The 25,627-nt window shown below is 42.9% G+C and overlaps 1 protein-coding gene across 1 annotated transcript; it reads left to right on the top strand.

Annotated features, from left to right (window-relative positions):
- The first annotated feature begins 18,835 nt into the window (after positions 1–18,835).
- LOC100277823 (uncharacterized) lies at positions 18,836–21,465 on the top strand. Its single transcript, NM_001151292.2, has 2 exons — positions 18,836–19,104; positions 21,169–21,465. Exons 1-2 carry the CDS (start codon positions 18,858–18,860, stop codon positions 21,222–21,224), a joined length of 303 nt encoding a protein of 100 aa, NP_001144764.2. The 5' UTR covers positions 18,836–18,857; the 3' UTR covers positions 21,225–21,465.
- Positions 21,466–25,627: the final 4,162 nt, after the last annotated feature.

Raw genomic sequence — 25,627 nt, 5'->3', positions numbered from 1 at the left:
CACTACAAGCCACGGGAGCACTTCATCGGAAGAGTCCCGCACCAAGAGGAAGGAGAAGAAGGACTCCTCCAAACGGAAGGAGAAAAAGTCTTCCTCCTCTCACCACAAAGAGAAGAAGGAAAAATCTTCTTCCTACAAGCCGCATCGGAAAGGCGACAAGCACAAGAGGATGAGGAAGGTGGTCTACTACGAGACCGACACTTCATCAACATCGACCTCCGACTCCGATGCGCCCTCCGTCACTTCTAAGCGCCAAGAGCGCAAGAAGTATAGTAAGATCCCCCTACGCTACCCTCGCATTTCCAAACATACACCTTTACTTTCCGTCCCATTAGGCAAACCACCAACTTTTGATGGTGAAGATTACGCTAGGTGGAGCGATTTAATGCGATTTCATCTAACCTCGCTCCACAAAAGCATATGGGATGTTGTTGAGTTTGGCGCGCAGGTACCATCCGTAGGGGATGAGAACTATGATGAGGATGAGGTGGCCCAAATCAAGCACTTCAACTCTCAAGCAACAACAATACTCCTAGCCTATTTAAGTAGAGAGGAGTATAACAAAGTTCAAGGGTTGAAGAACGCAAAGGAGATTTGGGATTTACTCAAGACCGCGCATGAAGGTGATGAGCTCACCAAGATCACCAAGCGGGAAACGATTGAGGGGGAGCTCGGTCGGTTCCGGCTTCGCAAAGGGGAGGAGCCACAACACATGTACAATCGGCTCAAGACCTTGGTGAACCAAGCGCGCAACCTCGGGAGCGTAAAGTGGGATGACCACGAGGTGGTTAAGGTTATTCTAAGATCACTTATTTTCCTTAACCCTACTCAAGTTCAATTAATTCGTGGTAATCCTAGATATACTAAAATGACCCCCGAGGAAGTTATCGGGAATTTTGTAAGTTTTGAGTGCATGATCGAAGGCTCGAGGAAGATCAACGAGCTTGATGATGCCACCACATCTGAAGCTCAACCCGTTGCATTCAAGGCAACGGAGGAGAAGAAGGAGGAGTCTACACCAAGTCGACAACCCATAGACGCCTCCAAGCTCGACAATGAGGAAATGACGCTCGTCATCAAGAGCTTCCGCCAAATCCTCAAGCAAAGGAGGGGGAAGGATTACAAGTCCCGCTCCAAGAAGGTTTGCTACAAGTGTGGTAAGCCCGGTCATTTTATTGCTAAATGTCCTATATCTAGTGACAGTGACCGAGGCGATGACAAGAAGGGGAGAAGAAAGGAGAAGAAGAGGTATTACAAGAAGAAGGGCGGCGATGCCCATGTTTGTCGCGAGTGGGACTCCGACGAGAGCTCAAGCGACTCCTCCGACGACGAGGACGCCGCCAACATCGCCGTCACCAAGGGACTTCTCTTCCCCAACGTCGGCCACAAGTGCCTCATGGCAAAGGACGGCAAAAAGAAGGTTAAATCTAAATCCTCCACTAAATATGAATCCTCTAGTGATGACAATGCTAGTGATGAGGAAGATAATTTGCATACTCTTTTTGCCAATCTTAACATGGAACAAAAAGAGAAATTAAATGAATTGATTAGTGCTATTCATGAAAAAGATGACCTTTTGGACTCCCAAGAGGATTGTCTAATTAAAGAAAACAAGAAACATGTTAAGGTTAAAAAGGCTTATGCTCTAGAAGTAGAAAAATGTGAAAAATTATCTAGTGAGCTAAGCACTTGCCGTGAGATGATTGACAACCTTAGGAATGAAAATGCTATTTTAAATGCTAAGGTTGATTCTCATGTTTGCATTGTTTCAACTTCCAATCCTAAAGATAATAATAATGATTTGCTTGCTAGAATTGGAGAATTAAACATGTCTCTTGCTAGCCTTAGATTAGAGAATGAAAATTTGATTGCTAAGGCTAAAGATTTTGATGGTTGCAAAGTTACAATTGCCGATCTTAGAGATAAAAATGATATACTTCGTGCTAAGATTGTTGAACTTAATTCTTGCAAACCATCTACATCTACCACTGAGCATGTCACTATTTGTACTAGATGTAGAAATGTTGATATTGATGCTATTCATGATCATATGGCTTTAATTAAACAACAAAATGATCATATAGCAAAACTAGATGCTAAAATTGCCGAGCACAACCTAGAGAATGAGAAATTTAAATTTGCTCGTAGCATGCTTTATAATGGGAGACGCCCTGGCATTAAGGATGGCATTGGCTTCCAAAGGGGAGACAATGTCAAACTTAATGCTCCTCCTAAAAATTTGTCTAACTTTGTTAAGGGCAAGGCTCCCATGCCTCAGGATAACGAGGGTTACATTTTGTACCCTGCCGGTTATCCCGAGAGCAAAATTAGGAGAATTCATTCTAGGAAGTCTCACTCTGGCCCTAATCATGCTTTCATGTATAAGGGTGAGACATCTAGCTCTAGGCAACCAACCCGTGCTAAGTTGCCTAGAAAGAAAACTCCTAGTGCATCAAATGATCATGATATTTCATTTAAGACTTTTGATGCATCTTATGTTTTGACTAACAAATCCGGCAAGGTAGTTGCCAAATATGTTGGGGGCAAGCACAAGGGCTCCAAGACTTGTGTTTGGGTACCCAAAGTTCTTGTGTCTAATGCCAAAGGACCCAAAACCATTTGGGTACCTAAAGTCAAGAACTAAACTTGTTTTGTAGGTTTATGCATCCGGGGGCTCAAGTTGGATCATCGACAGCGGATGCACAAACCACATGACAGGGGAGAAAAGGATGTTCTCCTCCTATGAGAAAAACCAGGATCTCCAACGAGCTATCACATTCGGGGATGGAAATCAAGGTTTGGTCAAAGGTCTTGGTAAAATTGCTATATCTCCTGACCATTCTATTTCCAATGTTTTTCTTGTAGATTCATTAGATTACAATTTGCTTTCTGTATCTCAATTATGCAAAATGGGTTACAACTGTCTCTTCACTGATATAGGTGTCACTGTCTTTAGAAGAAGTGATGATTCAATAGCATTTAAGGGTGTGTTAGAAGGTCAGCTATACTTAGTAGATTTTGATAGAGCTGAGCTCGACACATGCTTAATTGCTAAGACTAACATGGGTTGGCTCTGGCACCGCTGACTAGCCCATGTTGGGATGAAGAATCTTCATAAGCTTCTAAAGGGAGAACACATTTTAGGATTAACAAATGTTCATTTTGAGAAAGACAGGATTTGTAGCGCATGTCAGGCAGGGAAGCAAGTTGGAGTCCATCATCCACACAAGAACATCATGACGACCGACAGGCCGCTTGAGCTACTCCACATGGATCTATTCGGCCCGATTGCTTACATAAGCATCGGCGGGAGTAAGTACTGTCTAGTTATTGTGGATGATTATTCTCGCTTCACTTGGGTATTCTTTTTACAGGGAAAATCTCAAACCCAAGAGACCTTAAAGGGATTCTTGAGACGGGCTCAAAATGAGTTCGGCTTAAGGATCAAGAAAATAAGAAGCGACAACGGGACGAAGTTCAAGAACTCACAAATTGAAGGCTTTCTTGAGGAGGAAGGCATCAAGCATGAGTTCTCCTCTCCCTACACGCCACAACAAAATGGTGTAGTCGAGAGGAAGAATCGAACTCTATTGGACATGGCAAGAACCATGCTTGATGAGTACAAGACACCGGACCGGTTTTGGGCCGAAGCGGTCAACACCGCCTGCTACGCCATCAACCGGTTATATCTTCACCGAATCCTCAAGAAGACATCCTATGAACTCCTAATCGGTAAAAAGCCCAACATTTCATACTTTAGAGTCTTTGGTAGCAAATGCTTTATTCTTGTTAAAAGAGGTAGAAAATCTAAATTTGCTCCTAAAACTGTAGAAGGCTTTTTACTTGGTTATGACTCAAACACAAGGGCATATAGGGTCTTTAACAAGTCCACTGGACTAGTTGAAGTCTCATGTGACGTTGTGTTTGATGAAACTAACGGCTCTCAAGTAGAGCAAGTTGATCTTGATGAAATAGGTAATGAAGAGGCTCCGTGCATCGCGCTAAGGAACATGTCCATTGGGGATGTGTGTCCTAAGGAATCCGAAGAGCCTCCAAATGCACAAGATCAACCATCCTCCTCCACGCAAGCATCTCCACCAACTCAAAATGAGGATGAGGCTCAAGTTGATGAAGGGAAAAATCAAGAAGATGAGCCACCTCAAGATAATGGCAATGATCAAGGGGGAGATGCAGATGATCAAGAAAAGGAAGATGAGGAAGAACCAAGACCGCCACACCCAAGAGTCCACCAAGCAATCCAACGAGATCACCCCGTCGACACCATCCTCGGCGACATTCATAAGGGGGTAACTACTCGATCTCGGGTTGCACATTTTTGTGAGCATTACTCTTTTGTTTCCTCTATTGAGCCACACAGGGTGGAGGAAGCACTTCAAGATTCGGATTGGGTGGTGGCGATGCAAGAGGAGCTCAACAACTTCACTAGGAATGAGGTATGGCATTTAGTTCCACGTCCTAACCAAAATGTTGTAGGAACCAAATGGGTCTTCCGCAACAAGCAAGATGAGCATGGTGTGGTGACAAGGAACAAAGCACGACTTGTGGCCAAGGGATATTCCCAAGTCGAAGGTTTGGACTTCGATGAAACCTATGCACCCGTAGCTAGGCTTGAGTCAATTCGCATATTATTGGCCTATGCTACTTACCATGGCTTTAAGCTTTATCAAATGGACGTGAAAAGTGCCTTCCTCAACGGACCAATCAAGGAAGAGGTCTATGTTGAGCAACCTCCCGGCTTTGAAGACAGTGAGTATCCTAACCATGTTTATAGGCTCTCTAAGGCGCTTTATGGGCTCAAGCAAGCCCCAAGAGCATGGTATGAATGCCTTAGAGATTTCCTTATTGCAAATGGCTTCAAAGTCGGAAAGGCCGATCCTACACTCTTCACTAAAACTCTTGAAAATGACTTGTTTGTATGCCAAATCTATGTCGATGATATTATATTTGGGTCTACTAACGAGTCTACATGTGAAGAATTTAGTAGGATCATGACACAGAAATTCGAGATGTCTATGATGGGGGAGTTGAAGTATTTCTTAGGATTTCAAGTGAAGCAACTCCAAGAGGGCACCTTCCTTAGCCAAACAAAGTATACTCAAGATATTTTAAGCAAGTTTGGGATGAAGGATGCCAAGCCCATCAAGACACCCATGGGAACCAATGGGCATCTCGACCTCGACACGGGAGGTAAGTCCGTGGATCAAAAGGTATACCGGTCGATGATTGGTTCGTTGCTTTATTTATGTGCATCTCGACCGGACATTATGCTTTCCGTTTGCATGTGTGCAAGATTCCAATCCGACCCTAAGGAATCACACCTTACGGCCGTAAAACGAATCTTGAGATATTTGGCTTATACTCCTAAGTTTGGGCTTTGGTACCCTCGGGGATCCACATTTGATTTGATTGGTTATTCGGATGCCGATTGGGCGGGGTGCAAAATCAATAGGAAGAGCACATCGGGGACTTGCCAGTTCTTGGGAAGATCCTTGGTGTCTTGGGCTTCAAAGAAGCAAAATTCGGTCGCTCTTTCCACCGCCGAAGCCGAGTACATTGCCGCAGGACATTGTTGCGTGCAATTGCTTTGGATGAGGCAAACCCTGCGGGACTACGGTTACAAATTAACCAAGGTCCCTTTGCTATGTGATAATGAGAGTGCAATCAAGATAGCCGACAATCCCGTCGAGCATAGCCGCACTAAGCACATAGTCATTCGGTATCATTTTCTTAGGGATCACCAACAAAAGGGAGATATCGAGATTTCTTACATTAACACTAAAGATCAATTAGCCGATATCTTTACCAAGCCTCTTGATGAACAATCTTTTACCAGACTTAGGCATGAGCTCAATATTCTTGATTCTAGAAATTTCTTTTGCTAGCTTGCACACATAGCTCATTTGAATACCTTTGATCATATCTCTTTTATATGCTATGACTAATGTGTTTTCAAGTCTATTTCAAACCAAGTCATAGGTATATTGAAAGGGAATTGGAGTCTTCGGCGAAGACAAAGGCTTCCACTCCGTAACTCATCCTTCGCCATCGCTCCAAGAAAAGGACCTTGTCTTTGGGGGAGAGAGTAAAAGCCCAAAGCAAAAGGACCGGACTTCGTCTTTGGTATAATCTTAACTCATTTACTTATGACCAAAGGGGAAGATAGTACTTGGAGGGCTCTAATGATTCCATTTTTGGCGATTCATGCCAAAAAGGGGGAGAAATGAGCCCAAAGCAAAAGGACCGCACCACCACCAATTTCAAAAACTTAGTGTTTTCCAAAAGTATTTTTCAATTACTATCCTATTGTGTTCAAAAGGAAAAGAAAATTAGTGTTTCCAAAATGTATGTCAAAACCCTCTTGAACACTAAGAGGTGGATCTCCTTTAGGGGGAGTTTTGTTAAGTCAAAGGAAAAGCATTTGAAACAGGGGGAGAAAATTTCAAATCTTGAAAATGCTTTGCAAACTCTTATTCATTTACCTTTGACTATTTGCAAAAGATCTTTGAAATGGATTTACAAAAAGAATTTGCAAAAACAAAACATGTGGTGCAAACGTGGTCCAAAATGCTAAATAAGAAAGAAACATTCCATGCATATCTTGTAAGTAGTTATATTGGCTCAATTCCAAGCAACCTTTACACTTACATTATGCAAACTAGTTCAATTATACACTTCTATATTTGCTTTGGTTTGTGTTGGCATCAATCACCAAAAAGGGGGAGATTGAAAGGGAATTAGGCCTACACCTAGTTCCTAAATAATTTTGGTGGTTGAATTGCCCAACACAAATAATCGGACTAACTAGTTTGCCCAAGTGTATAGATTACACAGGTATAAAAGGTTCACACTCAGCCAATAAAAAGACCCAGTTTTGGATTCAACAAAGGAGCAAAGGGGCAACCGAAGGCACCCCTGGTCTGGCGCACCGGACTGTCCGGTGCGCCACCGGACATGTCCGGTGCACCAGGGGGACTCTGATTCAAACTTGCCACCTTCGGGAATTTCTAAGGGAGACTCGGCTATAATTCACCGGACTGTCCGGTGTACACCGGACAGTGTCCGGTGCGCCAAGGGAGGTCGGCCTCAGGAACTCGCCAGCTTCGGGAAACGCCAACGGCTAGTCCGCTAAAATTCACCGGACTGTCCGGTGTGCACCGGACTGTCCGGTGCGCCTCCGGAGCAACGGTCTTCTCCACGCCAACGGCTCTCTGCCGCGCAATTAATGCGCGCTCTGCGCGCACAGAAGTCAGGCGCGCCCATACTGGCACACCGGACAAGGAACAGTAGTTGTCCGGTGTGCACCGGACACCCAGGCGGGCCCACAAGTCAGAAGCTCCAACGGTCAAAATCCAACGGCAGTGATGACGTGGTAGGGGGCACCGGACTGTCCGGTGTGCACCGGACTGTCCGGTGCGCCATCGAACAGACAGCCTTCCAACGGCCACTTTTGGTGGTTGGGGCTATAAATACCCCAACCACCCCACCATTCATTGCATGCAAGTTTTTCCACTTCCCAACTACTACAAGAGCTCTAGCATTCAATTCTAGACACACCAAAGAGATCAAATCCTCTCCAATTCCACACTCAAAACCCTAGTGACTAGAGAGAGTGATTTGCTTGTGTTCTTTCGAGCTCTTGCGCTTGGATTGCTTTCTTCTTTCTTGATTCTTTCTTGTGATCAAACACTCACATTGTAATTGAGGCAAGAGGCACCAAGTGTGTGGTGGCCCTTGCGGGAAGTTTGATTCCCAAGTGATTTGAGAAGAGAAGCTCACTCGGTCCGAGGGACCGTTTGAGAGAGGGAAGGGTTGAAAGAGACCCGGCCTTTGTGGCCTCCTCAACGGGGAGTAGGTTTGCAAGAACCGAACCTCGGTAAAACAAATCTCCGTGTCTCACTTGCTTATTCGCTTGGGATTTGTTTTGCGCTCTCTCTCTCGCGGACTCGTTTCTTTATTACTAACGCTAATCCCGGCTTGTAGTTGTGTTTATATTTGTAAATTTCAGTTTCGCCCTATTCACCCCCCCTCTAGGCGACTATCAATTGGTATCAAAGCCCGGTGCTTCATTAGAGCCTAACCGCTCGAAGTGATGTCGGGAGATCACGCCAAGAAGGAGATGGAGACCGGCGAAAAGCCCACTACAAGCCACGGGAGCACTTCATCGGAAGAGTCCCGCACCAAGAGGAAGGAGAAGAAGGACTCCTCCAAACGGAAGGAGAAAAAGTCTTCCTCCTCTCACCACAAAGAGAAGAAGGAAAAATCTTCTTCCTACAAGCCGCATCGGAAAGGCGACAAGCACAAGAGGATGAGGAAGGTGGTCTACTACGAGACCGACACTTCATCAACATCGACCTCCGACTCCGATGCGCCCTCCGTCACTTCTAAGCGCCAAGAGCGCAAGAAGTATAGTAAGATCCCCCTACGCTACCCTCGCATTTCCAAACATACACCTTTACTTTCCGTCCCATTAGGCAAACCACCAACTTTTGATGGTGAAGATTACGCTAGGTGGAGCGATTTAATGCGATTTCATCTAACCTCGCTCCACAAAAGCATATGGGATGTTGTTGAGTTTGGCGCGCAGGTACCATCCGTAGGGGATGAGAACTATGATGAGGATGAGGTGGCCCAAATCAAGCACTTCAACTCTCAAGCAACAACAATACTCCTAGCCTATTTAAGTAGAGAGGAGTATAACAAAGTTCAAGGGTTGAAGAACGCAAAGGAGATTTGGGATTTACTCAAGACCGCGCATGAAGGTGATGAGCTCACCAAGATCACCAAGCGGGAAACGATTGAGGGGGAGCTCGGTCGGTTCCGGCTTCGCAAAGGGGAGGAGCCACAACACATGTACAATCGGCTCAAGACCTTGGTGAACCAAGCGCGCAACCTCGGGAGCGTAAAGTGGGATGACCACGAGGTGGTTAAGGTTATTCTAAGATCACTTATTTTCCTTAACCCTACTCAAGTTCAATTAATTCGTGGTAATCCTAGATATACTAAAATGACCCCCGAGGAAGTTATCGGGAATTTTGTAAGTTTTGAGTGCATGATCGAAGGCTCGAGGAAGATCAACGAGCTTGATGATGCCACCACATCTGAAGCTCAACCCGTTGCATTCAAGGCAACGGAGGAGAAGAAGGAGGAGTCTACACCAAGTCGACAACCCATAGACGCCTCCAAGCTCGACAATGAGGAAATGACGCTCGTCATCAAGAGCTTCCGCCAAATCCTCAAGCAAAGGAGGGGGAAGGATTACAAGTCCCGCTCCAAGAAGGTTTGCTACAAGTGTGGTAAGCCCGGTCATTTTATTGCTAAATGTCCTATATCTAGTGACAGTGACCGAGGCGATGACAAGAAGGGGAGAAGAAAGGAGAAGAAGAGGTATTACAAGAAGAAGGGCGGCGATGCCCATGTTTGTCGCGAGTGGGACTCCGACGAGAGCTCAAGCGACTCCTCCGACGACGAGGACGCCGCCAACATCGCCGTCACCAAGGGACTTCTCTTCCCCAACGTCGGCCACAAGTGCCTCATGGCAAAGGACGGCAAAAAGAAGGTTAAATCTAAATCCTCCACTAAATATGAATCCTCTAGTGATGACAATGCTAGTGATGAGGAAGATAATTTGCATACTCTTTTTGCCAATCTTAACATGGAACAAAAAGAGAAATTAAATGAATTGATTAGTGCTATTCATGAAAAAGATGACCTTTTGGACTCCCAAGAGGATTGTCTAATTAAAGAAAACAAGAAACATGTTAAGGTTAAAAAGGCTTATGCTCTAGAAGTAGAAAAATGTGAAAAATTATCTAGTGAGCTAAGCACTTGCCGTGAGATGATTGACAACCTTAGGAATGAAAATGCTATTTTAAATGCTAAGGTTGATTCTCATGTTTGCATTGTTTCAACTTCCAATCCTAAAGATAATAATAATGATTTGCTTGCTAGAATTGGAGAATTAAACATGTCTCTTGCTAGCCTTAGATTAGAGAATGAAAATTTGATTGCTAAGGCTAAAGATTTTGATGGTTGCAAAGTTACAATTGCCGATCTTAGAGATAAAAATGATATACTTCGTGCTAAGATTGTTGAACTTAATTCTTGCAAACCATCTACATCTACCACTGAGCATGTCACTATTTGTACTAGATGTAGAAATGTTGATATTGATGCTATTCATGATCATATGGCTTTAATTAAACAACAAAATGATCATATAGCAAAACTAGATGCTAAAATTGCCGAGCACAACCTAGAGAATGAGAAATTTAAATTTGCTCGTAGCATGCTTTATAATGGGAGACGCCCTGGCATTAAGGATGGCATTGGCTTCCAAAGGGGAGACAATGTCAAACTTAATGCTCCTCCTAAAAATTTGTCTAACTTTGTTAAGGGCAAGGCTCCCATGCCTCAGGATAACGAGGGTTACATTTTGTACCCTGCCGGTTATCCCGAGAGCAAAATTAGGAGAATTCATTCTAGGAAGTCTCACTCTGGCCCTAATCATGCTTTCATGTATAAGGGTGAGACATCTAGCTCTAGGCAACCAACCCGTGCTAAGTTGCCTAGAAAGAAAACTCCTAGTGCATCAAATGATCATGATATTTCATTTAAGACTTTTGATGCATCTTATGTTTTGACTAACAAATCCGGCAAGGTAGTTGCCAAATATGTTGGGGGCAAGCACAAGGGCTCCAAGACTTGTGTTTGGGTACCCAAAGTTCTTGTGTCTAATGCCAAAGGACCCAAAACCATTTGGGTACCTAAAGTCAAGAACTAAACTTGTTTTGTAGGTTTATGCATCCGGGGGCTCAAGTTGGATCATCGACAGCGGATGCACAAACCACATGACAGGGGAGAAAAGGATGTTCTCCTCCTATGAGAAAAACCAGGATCTCCAACGAGCTATCACATTCGGGGATGGAAATCAAGGTTTGGTCAAAGGTCTTGGTAAAATTGCTATATCTCCTGACCATTCTATTTCCAATGTTTTTCTTGTAGATTCATTAGATTACAATTTGCTTTCTGTATCTCAATTATGCAAAATGGGTTACAACTGTCTCTTCACTGATATAGGTGTCACTGTCTTTAGAAGAAGTGATGATTCAATAGCATTTAAGGGTGTGTTAGAAGGTCAGCTATACTTAGTAGATTTTGATAGAGCTGAGCTCGACACATGCTTAATTGCTAAGACTAACATGGGTTGGCTCTGGCACCGCCGACTAGCCCATGTTGGGATGAAGAATCTTCATAAGCTTCTAAAGGGAGAACACATTTTAGGATTAACAAATGTTCATTTTGAGAAAGACAGGATTTGTAGCGCATGTCAGGCAGGGAAGCAAGTTGGAGTCCATCATCCACACAAGAACATCATGACGACCGACAGGCCGCTTGAGCTACTCCACATGGATCTATTCGGCCCGATTGCTTACATAAGCATCGGCGGGAGTAAGTACTGTCTAGTTATTGTGGATGATTATTCTCGCTTCACTTGGGTATTCTTTTTACAGGGAAAATCTCAAACCCAAGAGACCTTAAAGGGATTCTTGAGACGGGCTCAAAATGAGTTCGGCTTAAGGATCAAGAAAATAAGAAGCGACAACGGGACGGAGTTCAAGAACTCACAAATTGAAGGCTTTCTTGAGGAGGAAGGCATCAAGCATGAGTTCTCCTCTCCCTACACGCCACAACAAAATGGTGTAGTCGAGAGGAAGAATCGAACTCTATTGGACATGGCAAGAACCATGCTTGATGAGTACAAGACACCGGACCGGTTTTGGGCCGAAGCGGTCAACACCGCCTGCTACGCCATCAACCGGTTATATCTTCACCGAATCCTCAAGAAGACATCCTATGAACTCCTAATCGGTAAAAAGCCCAACATTTCATACTTTAGAGTCTTTCGTAGCAAATGCTTTATTCTTGTTAAAAGAGGTAGAAAATCTAAATTTGCTCCTAAAACTGTAGAAGGCTTTTTACTTGGTTATGACTCAAACACAAGGGCATATAGGGTCTTTAACAAGTCCACTGGACTAGTTGAAGTCTCATGTGACGTTGTGTTTGATGAAACTAACGGCTCTCAAGTAGAGCAAGTTGATCTTGATGAAATAGGTAATGAAGAGGCTCCGTGCATCGCGCTAAGGAACATGTCCATTGGGGATGTGTGTCCTAAGGAATCCGAAGAGCCTCCAAATGCACAAGATCAACCATCCTCCTCCACGCAAGCATCTCCACCAACTCAAAATGAGGATGAGGCTCAAGTTGATGAAGGGAAAAATCAAGAAGATGAGCCACCTCAAGATAATGGCAATGATCAAGGGGGAGATGCAGATGATCAAGAAAAGGAAGATGAGGAAGAACCAAGACCGCCACACCCAAGAGTCCACCAAGCAATCCAACGAGATCACCCCGTCGACACCATCCTCGGCGACATTCATAAGGGGGTAACTACTCGATCTCGGGTTGCACATTTTTGTGAGCATTACTCTTTTGTTTCCTCTATTGAGCCACACAGGGTGGAGGAAGCACTTCAAGATTCGGATTGGGTGGTGGCGATGCAAGAGGAGCTCAACAACTTCACTAGGAATGAGGTATGGCATTTAGTTCCACGTCCTAACCAAAATGTTGTAGGAACCAAATGGGTCTTCCGCAACAAGCAAGATGAGCATGGTGTGGTGACAAGGAACAAAGCACGACTTGTGGCCAAGGGATATTCCCAAGTCGAAGGTTTGGACTTCGATGAAACCTATGCACCCGTAGCTAGGCTTGAGTCAATTCGCATATTATTGGCCTATGCTACTTACCATGGCTTTAAGCTTTATCAAATGGACGTGAAAAGTGCCTTCCTCAACGGACCAATCAAGGAAGAGGTCTATGTTGAGCAACCTCCCGGCTTTGAAGACAGTGAGTATCCTAACCATGTTTATAGGCTCTCTAAGGCGCTTTATGGGCTCAAGCAAGCCCCAAGAGCATGGTATGAATGCCTTAGAGATTTCCTTATTGCAAATGGCTTCAAAGTCGGAAAGGCCGATCCTACACTCTTCACTAAAACTCTTGAAAATGACTTGTTTGTATGCCAAATCTATGTCGATGATATTATATTTGGGTCTACTAACGAGTCTACATGTGAAGAATTTAGTAGGATCATGACACAGAAATTCGAGATGTCTATGATGGGGGAGTTGAAGTATTTCTTAGGATTTCAAGTGAAGCAACTCCAAGAGGGCACCTTCCTTAGCCAAACAAAGTATACTCAAGATATTTTAAGCAAGTTTGGGATGAAGGATGCCAAGCCCATCAAGACACCCATGGGAACCAATGGGCATCTCGACCTCGACACGGGAGGTAAGTCCGTGGATCAAAAGGTATACCGGTCGATGATTGGTTCGTTGCTTTATTTATGTGCATCTCGACCGGACATTATGCTTTCCGTTTGCATGTGTGCAAGATTCCAATCCGACCCTAAGGAATCACACCTTACGGCCGTAAAACGAATCTTGAGATATTTGGCTTATACTCCTAAGTTTGGGCTTTGGTACCCTCGGGGATCCACATTTGATTTGATTGGTTATTCGGATGCCGATTGGGCGGGGTGCAAAATCAATAGGAAGAGCACATCGGGGACTTGCCAGTTCTTGGGAAGATCCTTGGTGTCTTGGGCTTCAAAGAAGCAAAATTCGGTCGCTCTTTCCACCGCCGAAGCCGAGTACATTGCCGCAGGACATTGTTGCGTGCAATTGCTTTGGATGAGGCAAACCCTGCGGGACTACGGTTACAAATTAACCAAGGTCCCTTTGCTATGTGATAATGAGAGTGCAATCAAGATAGCCGACAATCCCGTCGAGCATAGCCGCACTAAGCACATAGCCATTCGGTATCATTTTCTTAGGGATCACCAACAAAAGGGAGATATCGAGATTTCTTACATTAACACTAAAGATCAATTAGCCGATATCTTTACCAAGCCTCTTGATGAACAATCTTTTACCAGACTTAGGCATGAGCTCAATATTCTTGATTCTAGAAATTTCTTTTGCTAGCTTGCACACATAGCTCATTTGAATACCTTTGATCATATCTCTTTTATATGCTATGACTAATGTGTTTTCAAGTCTATTTCAAACCAAGTCATAGGTATATTGAAAGGGAATTGGAGTCTTCGGCGAAGACAAAGGCTTCCACTCCGTAACTCATCCTTCGCCATCGCTCCAAGAAAAGGACCTTGTCTTTGGGGGAGAGAGTAAAAGCCCAAAGCAAAAGGACTGGACTTCGTCTTTGGTATAATCTTAACTCATTTACTTATGACCAAAGGGGAAGATAGTACTTGGAGGGCTCTAATGATTCCATTTTTGGCGATTCATGCCAAAAAGGGGGAGAAATGAGCCCAAAGCAAAAGGACCGCACCACCACCAATTTCAAAAACTTAGTGTTTTCCAAAAGTATTTTTCAATTACTATCCTATTGTGTTCAAAAGGAAAAGAAAATTAGTGTTTCCAAAATGTATGTCAAAACCCTCTTGAACACTAAGAGGTGGATCTCCTTTAGGGGGAGTTTTGTTAAGTCAAAGGAAAAGCATTTGAAACAGGGGGAGAAAATTTCAAATCTTGAAAATGCTTTGCAAACTCTTATTCATTTACCTTTGACTATTTGCAAAAGATCTTTGAAATGGATTTACAAAAAGAATTTGCAAAAACAAAACATGTGGTGCAAACGTGGTCCAAAATGCTAAATAAGAAAGAAACATTCCATGCATATCTTGTAAGTAGTTATATTGGCTCAATTCCAAGCAACCTTTACACTTACATTATGCAAACTAGTTCAATTATACACTTCTATATTTGCTTTGGTTTGTGTTGGCATCAATCACCAAAAAGGGGGAGATTGAAAGGGAATTAGGCCTACACCTAGTTCCTAAATAATTTTGGTGGTTGAATTGCCCAACACAAATAATCGGACTAACTAGTTTGCCCAAGTGTATAGATTACACAGGTATAAAAGGTTCACACTCAGCCAATAAAAAGACCCAGTTTTGGATTCAACAAAGGAGCAAAGGGGCAACCGAAGGCACCCCTGGTCTGGCGCACCGGACTGTCCGGTGCGCCACCGGACATGTCCGGTGCACCAGGGGGACTCTGATTCAAACTTGCCACCTTCGGGAATTTCTAAGGGAGACTCGGCTATAATTCACCGGACTGTCCGGTGTACACCGGACAGTGTCCGGTGCGCCAAGGGAGGTCGGCCTCAGGAACTCGCCAGCTTCGGGAAACGCCAACGGCTAGTCCGCTAAAATTCACCGGACTGTCCGGTGTGCACCGGACTGTCCGGTGCGCCTCCGGAGCAACGGTCTTCTCCACGCCAACGGCTCTCTGCCGCGCAATTAATGCGCGCTCTGCGCGCACAGAAGTCAGGCGCGCCCATACTGGCACACCGGACAAGGAACAGTAGTTGTCCGGTGTGCACCGGACACCCAGGCGGGCCCACAAGTCAGAAGCTCCAACGGTCAGAATCCAACGGCAGTGATGACGTGGCAGGGGGCACCGGACTGTCCGGTGTGCACCGGACTGTCCGGTGCGCCATCGAACAGACAGCCTTCCAACGGCCACTTTTGGTGGTTGGGGCTATAAATACCCCAACCACCCCACCATTCATTGCATCCAAGTTTTTCCACTTCCCAACTACTACAAGAGCTCTAGCATTCAATTCTAGACACACCAAAGAGATCAAATCCTCTCCAATTCCACACTCAAAACCCTAGTGACTAGAGAGAGTGATTTGCTTGTGTTCTTTCGAGCTCTTGCGCTTGGATTGCTTTCTTCTTTCTTAATTCTTTCTTGTGATCAAACACTCACATTGTAATTGAGGCAAGAGGCACCAAGTGTGTGGTGGCCCTTGCGGGAAGTTTGATTCCCAAGTGATTTGAGAAGAGAAGCTCACTCGGTCCGAGGGACCGTTTGAGAGAGGGAAGGGTTGAAAGAGACCCGGCCTTTGTGGCCTCCTCAACGGGGAGTAGGTTTGCAAGAACCGAACCTCGGTAAAACAAATCTCCGTGTCTCACTTGCTTATTCGCTTGAGATTTGTTTTGCGCTCTCTCTCTCGCGGACTCGTTTCTTTATTACTAACGCTAATCCCGGCTTGTAGTTGTGTTTATATTTGTAAATTTCAGTTTCGCCCTATTCACCCCCCCTCTAGGCGACTATCAGTTCTACATAAACAATAGGCGAATCGGAGATCCGACTTAACCTTAACCCTAACTGTCAAAGTAGGCGAAGAACACATAATCCATACCAGTCAAACAAGTTAAGTACATCTAAACCCTAGTGGTAATCCAAGGTACGTTTATTTGGGACACAGATTGAATCTGAGGTGTAGAACTTGGAGAAGTGACGAAGCGTACCTTGGACCTTGAAGCTCGAATGACGCAGATCGGCTGAGCGTAGATCTGTCGCCGAATCGATGACCTCCCTTTGACCTCCACCCCACAGGCGACGTGCTGGCAGACAGAGAAGAGCGGCGGCGGCGTCTTCGCACGGATCGGCCGGGTCACTGGTCCGCGAGGCTGGAAGGCGGATCCGCGTGGAGGACCCCCTCTGCTGCTCGCCGCCCGGAGCAAGACAAACGAATCGCGGGCGAGGGCGGATCGACGGGTACCTTCTCCGGCGGCGGTTTCGTCGCCCTTGGTTCGCCTGGAGCTCCGTCCTCGGAGTATTCCGAGCGCGCGCTTGTGGGCGAAGGAAGCGGCTGCGGGGGAGGTTTCCGGCGTAGCGTGCCCATCCATTTAGCGGGAGAGAGAAGGAATCAGGAGGGGAGAGGAGGAGGAAGAGGATGCCAGTGAAGGGCCTAGGGTCGCACTGTAGCCCCTAAAACGGCTACAGTGTCAGGGGAGGGGGAGCCAAGGGTACACCGTTGAACATAGTCTGATATCTCCTATCCCCCTAAACCCTAAACCATATCCTCTATTTTAAATTTCACTATATAAACCATATAATTTACACTATAATTTTTTTTATTTTACACAATCTACTCGCTACTGCGGATAGCCTCACAAGTTTTTTAATTAACATAGAACACGTTACTTTATTAAAATAAAATACTAATTACACAATTAAACAAATAAAATTATACCGTTCTTAAAAAATGATTAGAAAATACATAACTTAAATATATAAAAATATACTATTTATAAATACAATGTTATAATATACCTCTAATTCCTTTTATATATTTGGAATATAACTTAGAATATTCTTTCCTGTACGCCTATAAATATAGACCCTCTCTGTAACGTTAAACTTTGCGGTTGATAGTGGATTTGTTTCCTCGTGGTTGTTTGCTCCTCCATATTGGAGGGGATTTTTTCACGTAAATCTTTATGTCTATTTTATTTCCTAACAAGTGGTATCAGAGGTAGGGTTAGACACATTGTTTTTATCCACATTGTAGCCGCCGCCGCCGGGTTTTGCTATTTGTTGCATTATGTCGACTAATAGCAAAACCCGGCGCTCCCTAAAGTGAGAAATAAAGAGGAGAAAAAGAAAAAAGAATTGGATAAGTCTTCTGTTGAAGTCAGTTTTGTTGAAACTTTGGATGGTGGAGAAGATCTGTTTGTTGCCTCTGTTGAAAAGTGCTCTTCTTGGGTTCTCGATTCCACTTGCACTTTTCATATTTGTTCGCATAGAGATTGATTTTCTGATTATGTTCAGTCTCATGCTGGTGAAGTTGTTATTGGAGATGGATCCACATGTGAGATTATTGGAATCGGCTCTATTTATATCCAAGTTCATGATGACAGTATTAAGAAACTTATCAATGTCCGTTTTGTTCCAAAATTGAAGAGAAATCTTATTTCTTTGAGCACTTTAGAAGCAATGGGATTCAATTTTGCTGTTATTGATGGTGTTCTTAAGGTTTCTCGTGGCAATCGTATTATCTTGAAGGGCAACCGTTTAAATAATCTCTATTACTTGCAGTGTTCAACAGTTGATGTTGAAGCTGTTTCTATTGCGTTCTAGAAGAGAGGTTATTTTGATGATACAAAGTCGTGCTCCAGTTCCAAGTCTAAAGATTCCTTAGACTTGGTTGATATTCAAATTTAGCATCCTAGTGGTGTTTGGGAAACAGTTCTATGGATTTAGAGTCAAGGGGAGATTTGTTGGAATATGCCTCTAATTCTTTTTATATATTTGGAATATGCCTTGGAATATTCTTTCTTGTACGCCTATAAATATAGGCCCTCCCTGTAACTTGTACTCTGCGGTTGATAGTGGATTTGTTTCCTCGTGGTTGTTTGCTCCTCCATATTGGAGGGGATTTTTTCACGTAAATCTTTGTGTCTATTTTATTTCCTAACATACGACAAATAAATACTTCTTGGTCTGTACTTGAGGAGCCATGCTCCTTGTACACATGCTAGATTCGTGCATAGGATTTTGTTTGTTTAATTGCATTGGTTCATTTATGATATATATGGTTAGTGTTTGGTTATTTGCATTAAAACATGTATTGTATCTCCTCTCTTATCTCCTCTACCTGTCGGCCCACTCTTCCTTTGATTCGTTCTTTTCCCTGGATGACCGACTTATCGGGCCCACGCGATGCGATAGACACCTCTCGCAGCCTTAAATGTGCGCCTGCCCAGAACATACCTGCTAACGTGTGGGGCCCCAGTGACAGACCTCATGTTCCTGTTCTTCCTCTCGCTCGTGATCACCATGGGACTCACACAACAGACGGTTGTTGAATCATAACAAACTAACGAGGTTGTTGAGATTCGGTATCACCCGGTGTATAAATGTGAACCCCGATGACCCTCCCCGCCAAACATCTAAGAGCAACCGAGAATGAAACCGAGAGCACCGTCGTCGAAGAAAGCAGAGAGTGGAGGAAGGAAGAGAGTCCATCGCGAGAGGGAACTCTGGTTCATCGTCGTCGCGTCCGCGGGGTTGGTCCGGGGAGCTTCACCGAAGTGTCTGCGACTCAGGCGTGGCGGTGTTAGGCTCGGGGAGTCCTTGGAGCGTGACAAATTGCTCACTGGAACCACGAAGCCGTCGCACGACGTGGAGAGCTCCATTGCCGCCATAATTACTAGTAAGTATGCATCCATTGAGTTCGTTGTAGCTCACATGAGTTAGCGCCCAGGGAGAGTCCAGGGGGGCGGTTCGCTATTCGCCGGTGAATGGTGCCGCCGTCGGCCGAGAGCGCCGCCGCGTTGTGATGACCGGAGAGAGAGGCAGAGATGGTGGGGTGCTCATGGACCACCGATCCGAAATTGTGTGGTCCTAATTAGAACTGAAGAAAGCAGTCTAGTGCATTAAATCTGGGCAACACGTGTTAGATCGAATGGTGCTAGTGTAGCGCTCGTCTCAAGCCGTGGATCTCGGATCTGAGGGCCACAGTTATATACCCATTCAATATATTTTGAATCTAATCTTATCCATCAAAGTTAGATTGTGTGGCTCAGGTTACTTCGTACCCCTTCAGCCGAGCACTTTTGCATAAGAGTCCTCAGATTTTGCAGGAATCAACCCGCAGTCCATATAGTTCAAAGATGTGCACAGATAAGTCCTTAAATTTAAGGTTTAGACCTTACAGTTTTAAGGAATAGGACCCGGAGTCCCTTTTAAGGAAAAATAAATAAAAGAAAATGGATAAACCTCTGGAAATTGATTTATGGTATAAAAATAATTATAGAAAACTTAGAAAATCTACATCTCTTATGTTTTAACTTCAGTTTAATCCGTTCAAATTGCGTTAGCTTCATAATAATATTGCCTACAAGTTAACAACATTATTTTATCATGTAATGCCTTTTCAAAAATAGTTAAGTTTTTGTTTATTAGATTAACTTTTCTAATCAATCTTAATCCATGATTTAATTTGACTATAATACTATTTATAATCAAGTTATAATTTGGATTAAAGTTAAATTAATTATTTCTTTGGAATACCTTTCTCACATGATTAAAATCAATATAGAACATAGTTTTCTTATTTAATCCCATAAATCTTTTGAAAATTATATCTTTTCAACCGTAACTCCGATTTTAGTGGTTCTTGAACCTACGATCTCGTAGCGACACATAGAATAGTATTACATAGTTTATTTTCATGTTTGGTGTAATGTTATTTTTATCTATTCTTTGTCTATTTGTATGTATTGCTGCGATTAGAAGCGAGGTTTGAGGAACTTCAAATTGGAGAAGTATCTAAAGTTCACCAAAATGCAAGTTGTGTCCTTAAGCACATTCTTTGACCTAACAATATTTATGATTCTATTCTCACCTCTGCACAATTAGGTTAAATTGTTGGGCAACCTAATAGGTTACCTAGTATTGTTTACACTACACCTTTTATACAAATGAATTATTGGGTAGTCTTGCTATTGCTCTACCTGGTTTTGGGATTAATGCTACATACGAATTATAATCATGCCTTACTATTATGGTTGGATTTATTATTATGCATGATAAAATCATTTTGTTAATTGGAACATGGAGCGACCACCTGAGACAATAGTGCTAGCACAAGGGTGGAATGGGACACTCTTAGCTAATTAATTAGTGAAACTAGTGTGTGAGAATCCTTACCCAAATGGGGCAAGCGGGGAGTGAGTCACACAAGCATAGTGTTGGCTATAATTACTGTGATGGGGTTACAGACCGTGTCACCATGGAAAAAGGTTTATGCTTCCTTCTACATGAATCTGTAGCGATTTTCCACATGCTAGTGAAACTTTGGAAAGGCCTCATAGTGACACCCTGTCTCGCCTCCTGGGAAGAGGTGTATGTGATTCATGACCCCGTAGCAGATGGATATCATGACTTATGGGTAAAGATGTGCCACTTTGCAGATTGTAAAATTGATATATCAACTGTGCTCACGGTCATGAGCGGCTCAGACCCTCACATGAATAAATTATGGAACTAAACTTAATTGACATGCATTGTATTGTGGGAATTTCACTTATGATCTATTACTTAATTGGAATGGTATTTACTTATACTTAGTAATTGCTAATAACATTTTGACCAACAAAATTAAAAGCTATACTCAGCCTTAGCCATTTTTCTTGGTAAGCCTTACACTACACTTTTTCCCACACTTGTTGATCGATGACTATGTGGGAGCTCACCATTGCTATAATCACACTAGGACATTACCAGGTACCACCGGAGAAAGATTGCTATGATGAGTTTGGAGAGGTCTAGGTCGTCGTCTCCCAGTCAACTATGATGGTGGAGGATCTTGTCACCAAATGGTTTATTTTATTTAGTTATTTAGTACAAAGAATTTTACATATGTAATAAAGGTTATGACATTGATTTATGTACATTGAGTCATCATATGTGTGAGACTTGATCCTAGCACACATGTAAGTTGCACTTGGATTTATCCTTAAATTCGGGTGTGACATATATATTAAGGAAACATGTGTGGGATAAGGAATAAGAGCCTATCGTCAAAGATCAATGGGTATACAAGCAACAATATTGGTTGAGAACCGCTATGACTAGCCTTTTTTTAGCAATATCGAAGGCTAACACTTAGAGATTTTTCACCAAGAAATAGTCTCCACAGAAAATTCAACAATACCGAAGATTAACACATATAGATTTTTAATGAAAAATGCTCTCCATAAAAATTCATGAACTTGATTTATGACAAGAAAACATATGAGATTAAGGAATATGAGCCTCTTGCCGAATATCAATGGCCTAAGGCCGACATTTTTTTTGCCAAAAACAGTCATGAACCGTTTTCGACAATACAATAGTCTAACACTTATTTATTATTCATAAAGGAATGGTATAAACTAAAAATCCAAGAAAATGATATGACAAGGAAATATGTGTGACATAAGGAATAGGAGCCTCTCACTGGAGATCGGTGGCATATGTCCGGTATTTTTTGTCGAAAATCGTTACGAATAACCGTTTTCGATAATTCCGAAGGCTAACACATGCATTTTCATGAAGAAATGGTCTCAACTAAAAATCAAGAAACTTATTTATAACAAGGAAATATGTGTGGGGAAAGGAATATGAGCCTCTCGCCAAAGATCAATGGGCATGCAGCTGGCATTTTTGGCAAAAAACGATCATGAATGATCATCTTCGGTAATAATGAAGGCCAACACCTATGAATTATTCACGAAGACATGGACTCCACAAAAAACCATGAAAATTGTTATGTCAAGTAAGAATGTTTGGGGGTAAGGAATAGAAGCCTCTCACTGTCGATCGATTGACATGCAGGAAATAGTTTTGGTCGAAAACCAATATGAACAGCCGTTTTTGGAAATATCAAAGCCTAACACCCATGGAACTTTCACGAATAAATGATATCCACTAAAAATCCATCAAACTGATTTATGACAAGTAAACATATGTGGGGTAATAAATATTAGCCTCTCATCGGATATCGATGGGCACATAGTCAACATTTTTAGCCGAAAACTGTCATGAACGCATATTTTCGACAATATTGAAGGCTAACATCTATGGCTTTTTCAAGAATAAATGGTCACTACCAAAAATCAAATGAAATGATATATCACAACGAATCATGTGTGGGTTAGGGAATATAAGCCTCTCATAGGATATCGATGGGCAAACTACTAACAATTTCGGTCGAAAACCGCTATGAACACTCATTTTCGGTAATACCGGAGGCTAACACCTATGCATTTTCCATGAATAAATGGTCTACATAAAAAATCCATGAAACAAAATTCTGGCAAGGAAACATGTGTGGGTAAGAAATAGGTTCCTCGCCCGAAATCGTTGGCATACAACGAGCATTTTTGGTGGAGAACCACTACGAATGACTGTTTTCAGCAATACTGAAGGTCAACACCTCTAGATAAGAAATGGTCTCCACAAAAAATCCAACAAATTGATTTGTGCCAAGGAACAATGTGTAGGGTAAAAAATAGGAGCCTCTCGTCAAAGACCAACGGGCATATAATCAACATTTTTGGCCAAAATGGTCATAAACGATTATTTTAGCAATAGTGAAGGATAAAACTTATGGATTTTTACAAAGGCATGGTCTCCAATAAAAATCCAAGAAAATGATATATGACAAGAAAACATGTGTGAAGTGAGAAATAGAAGCCTCTCACCAAATATTGATGGGCATACGACGAGCAGTTTTGGTCAAAAACTACTATGAACCACCATTTTCAGCAATACCGAATGCTAACATCTATGTATTTTCACAAAGAAAAGGTCTCTAAGAAAAAACCAAGAAACTAATTTATGGCAAAGAAACATATATTGGATAATAATAGATGCCTATCACCAAAAATTGATGGACATACGACTGACATTTTTGGTTGAAAATCACTATGAACAACCGTTTTTGGCAATACCAAAGCCTAACGCCTATAGATTTTTCACAAAGAAATGGTCTCCACTTAAACCGCTTGCACCAGACTTATGGCAAGGAAACAATTATGGGGTAAGGAATAGGAGCATCTCATAGAAGATTGATGAGCATACGACCAACATTTTTGCTAAAAATCGATATGAACGTCCGTTTTCGACAATAACGAAGGCTAACACCTATGAATTTATTACGAAGAAATGGTCACTACCATTTTTTTTGGAAAATTGTATATGACAAGAAAATATGTGTGGGTAAGGAGTATAAGCCTCTTGCCAAAAATCGATGGGCATACGTCAAAAACACTATGAACAAGCATTTTCGGCAATACCGAAGGCTAACAACTATAGTTTTTTCACAAAAAATGTCCTGACAAAAAATCCATAAAAATGATTTATGACAAGGAAACATGTGTGACGTAAGGAATAGGAGCCTCTCGGTAAAAACTGATGGGCATACGACCAATATTTTTTGTTGAAACTCACTATGAACAACTGTTGTTTGCAATATCAAAGGGCAACACATATGAATTTCTTCACAAAGAAATGTCTCCACCAAAACTCTATGAATCTAATTTATGGAAATGAAACATTTGTGAGATAAGGAATATGAGCTTCTCGTAGAAGATTGATGAGCACGTGTTCGACATTTTTGCCAAAAACGGCTATGAACAGCCGTTTTCAGCAATACTAGGGGCTAACAGCAATACATTTTCACAAAGAAATGATCACCACAAAAATACAAGAAAATGATATATGGTAAGGAAACATGTGTGGGGTAAGGAATATGATCCTCTTGCTGAAGATCTATGGACAAATGCCTAGCACTTTTTGGTCAAAAATTGCCATGAACAAATGTTTTCATAGATACCAAAGGCTCATACTTATGGTTTTCATGAAAAAAATAGTGACTTAGCCTGAGATAAAGCTTAATTGTTGGAGAAATAGGCATTTTCAGTTTTAATTTAATCCATAAAATCACAGTGATGTATGTGATGACATGTATGTGCACATGTGTATCACTACTCACATAAGCAGTAAACAACAATAAAATATGCACAAATACAAAGAATAGATTGTACCCATGCGGAGAGACCGATGATCAAGGCATCAGTGTCTCCATTCACACGAGACATCTCGTGTGTATGTTCAATGTAGTCGTACGCAGTCGACGCAGGCAGATGTACGTAGTGCAGTCCCACGAACGGTGCCGACGACGAGGAGCTTGATCAGCGCTGGTCGAGCGGACTAAGCGACTAGTCGCGAGTACGCTCCCCAAAAACCTGATTGCCCGCACACTCGTGCAAGTGTGTCTGTGCGGACGACGATTTCGGAGGCCTGCTCTCCCACACTGTCTGTGCTCGCAGAAGGTGGGACGGGGATGGGCTGTACGCAACGCGTCTGAGAATTGTACGTGTGTTCTCACGTAACCAGAAGCAGCCTCCCATCCTCGTATATATACACACGCAGAGGGAGGCCAACAGACAATAACGGTCACCATCGGAGCTACCGTTACAGCCAGCCAGAAACTGACGCCATCAGTGACGTCCATTAATAGCTGACAACCATTACAGCTCGTCTGTTTCTAGCCATAACATAGGAAACGGTCAGTAACGTACGACAGTAATGGACGGTCATTACTCTAGGCAAAATGTGCAACCGTTAGGAAGGAATATTCGAACCAAGGTCCGATCTACCACGGTCTCGGCCCAGCCCGACCGGCGGCGCGCGTGCGTGTGGCAGTCCTTCACACTTTTCTCAACTTCTCAATAGATGCACCAATGGTCCACCTATTTAAGTTGACTGAATTATTCATTGAGCTTCCGGTATGGTACTAAAGTAGTAGTACACCGTAACATTAAAGTGGGCCTTTAGCATGGACTATTATTGAATATTAATATGGGTCAGACCCACATTAATTCAATAATCCCCACCAAATGCTAAGTCACACTAAAATGCTCTCATCATCTCAAACGTTTGATATACTGGTGTTTCGATGGAGACTGTTAAGTTGAACATCCACCTAGAATATAGACTACACTTGACCACAACTGCATAGTGGACTAGGCCTCGAATTGGCAGTTTTGCGTGGAATAAGTTTCATCTAAACTCTTTACCAGTACTAGGTTGCCGAGCGCATCCCCTCTGGTTGGAGCATATAAGTCAAACTCCATAGCCTTTCATGGGTATCTAGAGACCATCCAGATCTCATAAACTGTGACTAG

The sequence above is a fragment of the Zea mays genome, chromosome 5, assembly GCF_902167145.1.
Source record: "Zea mays cultivar B73 chromosome 5, Zm-B73-REFERENCE-NAM-5.0, whole genome shotgun sequence".
Classification (NCBI taxonomy): Eukaryota; Viridiplantae; Streptophyta; class Magnoliopsida; order Poales; family Poaceae; genus Zea; species Zea mays.
The sequence above is the reverse complement of the archived record's forward strand: the minus strand, read 5'-3'. Positions and strand labels throughout refer to the sequence as shown.

Excerpts from the sequence above, each read along its gene's own strand:
- LOC100277823 (NM_001151292.2), top strand. The coding sequence starts at position 18,858 with ATGAAACCGAGAGCACCGTCGTCGAAGAAAGCAGAGAGTGGAGGAAGG. Across the intron at positions 19,105-21,168 it reads CATTGCCGCCATAATTACTA|GACATTACCAGGTACCACCG; the intron begins GTAAGTATGCAT and ends TAATCACACTAG.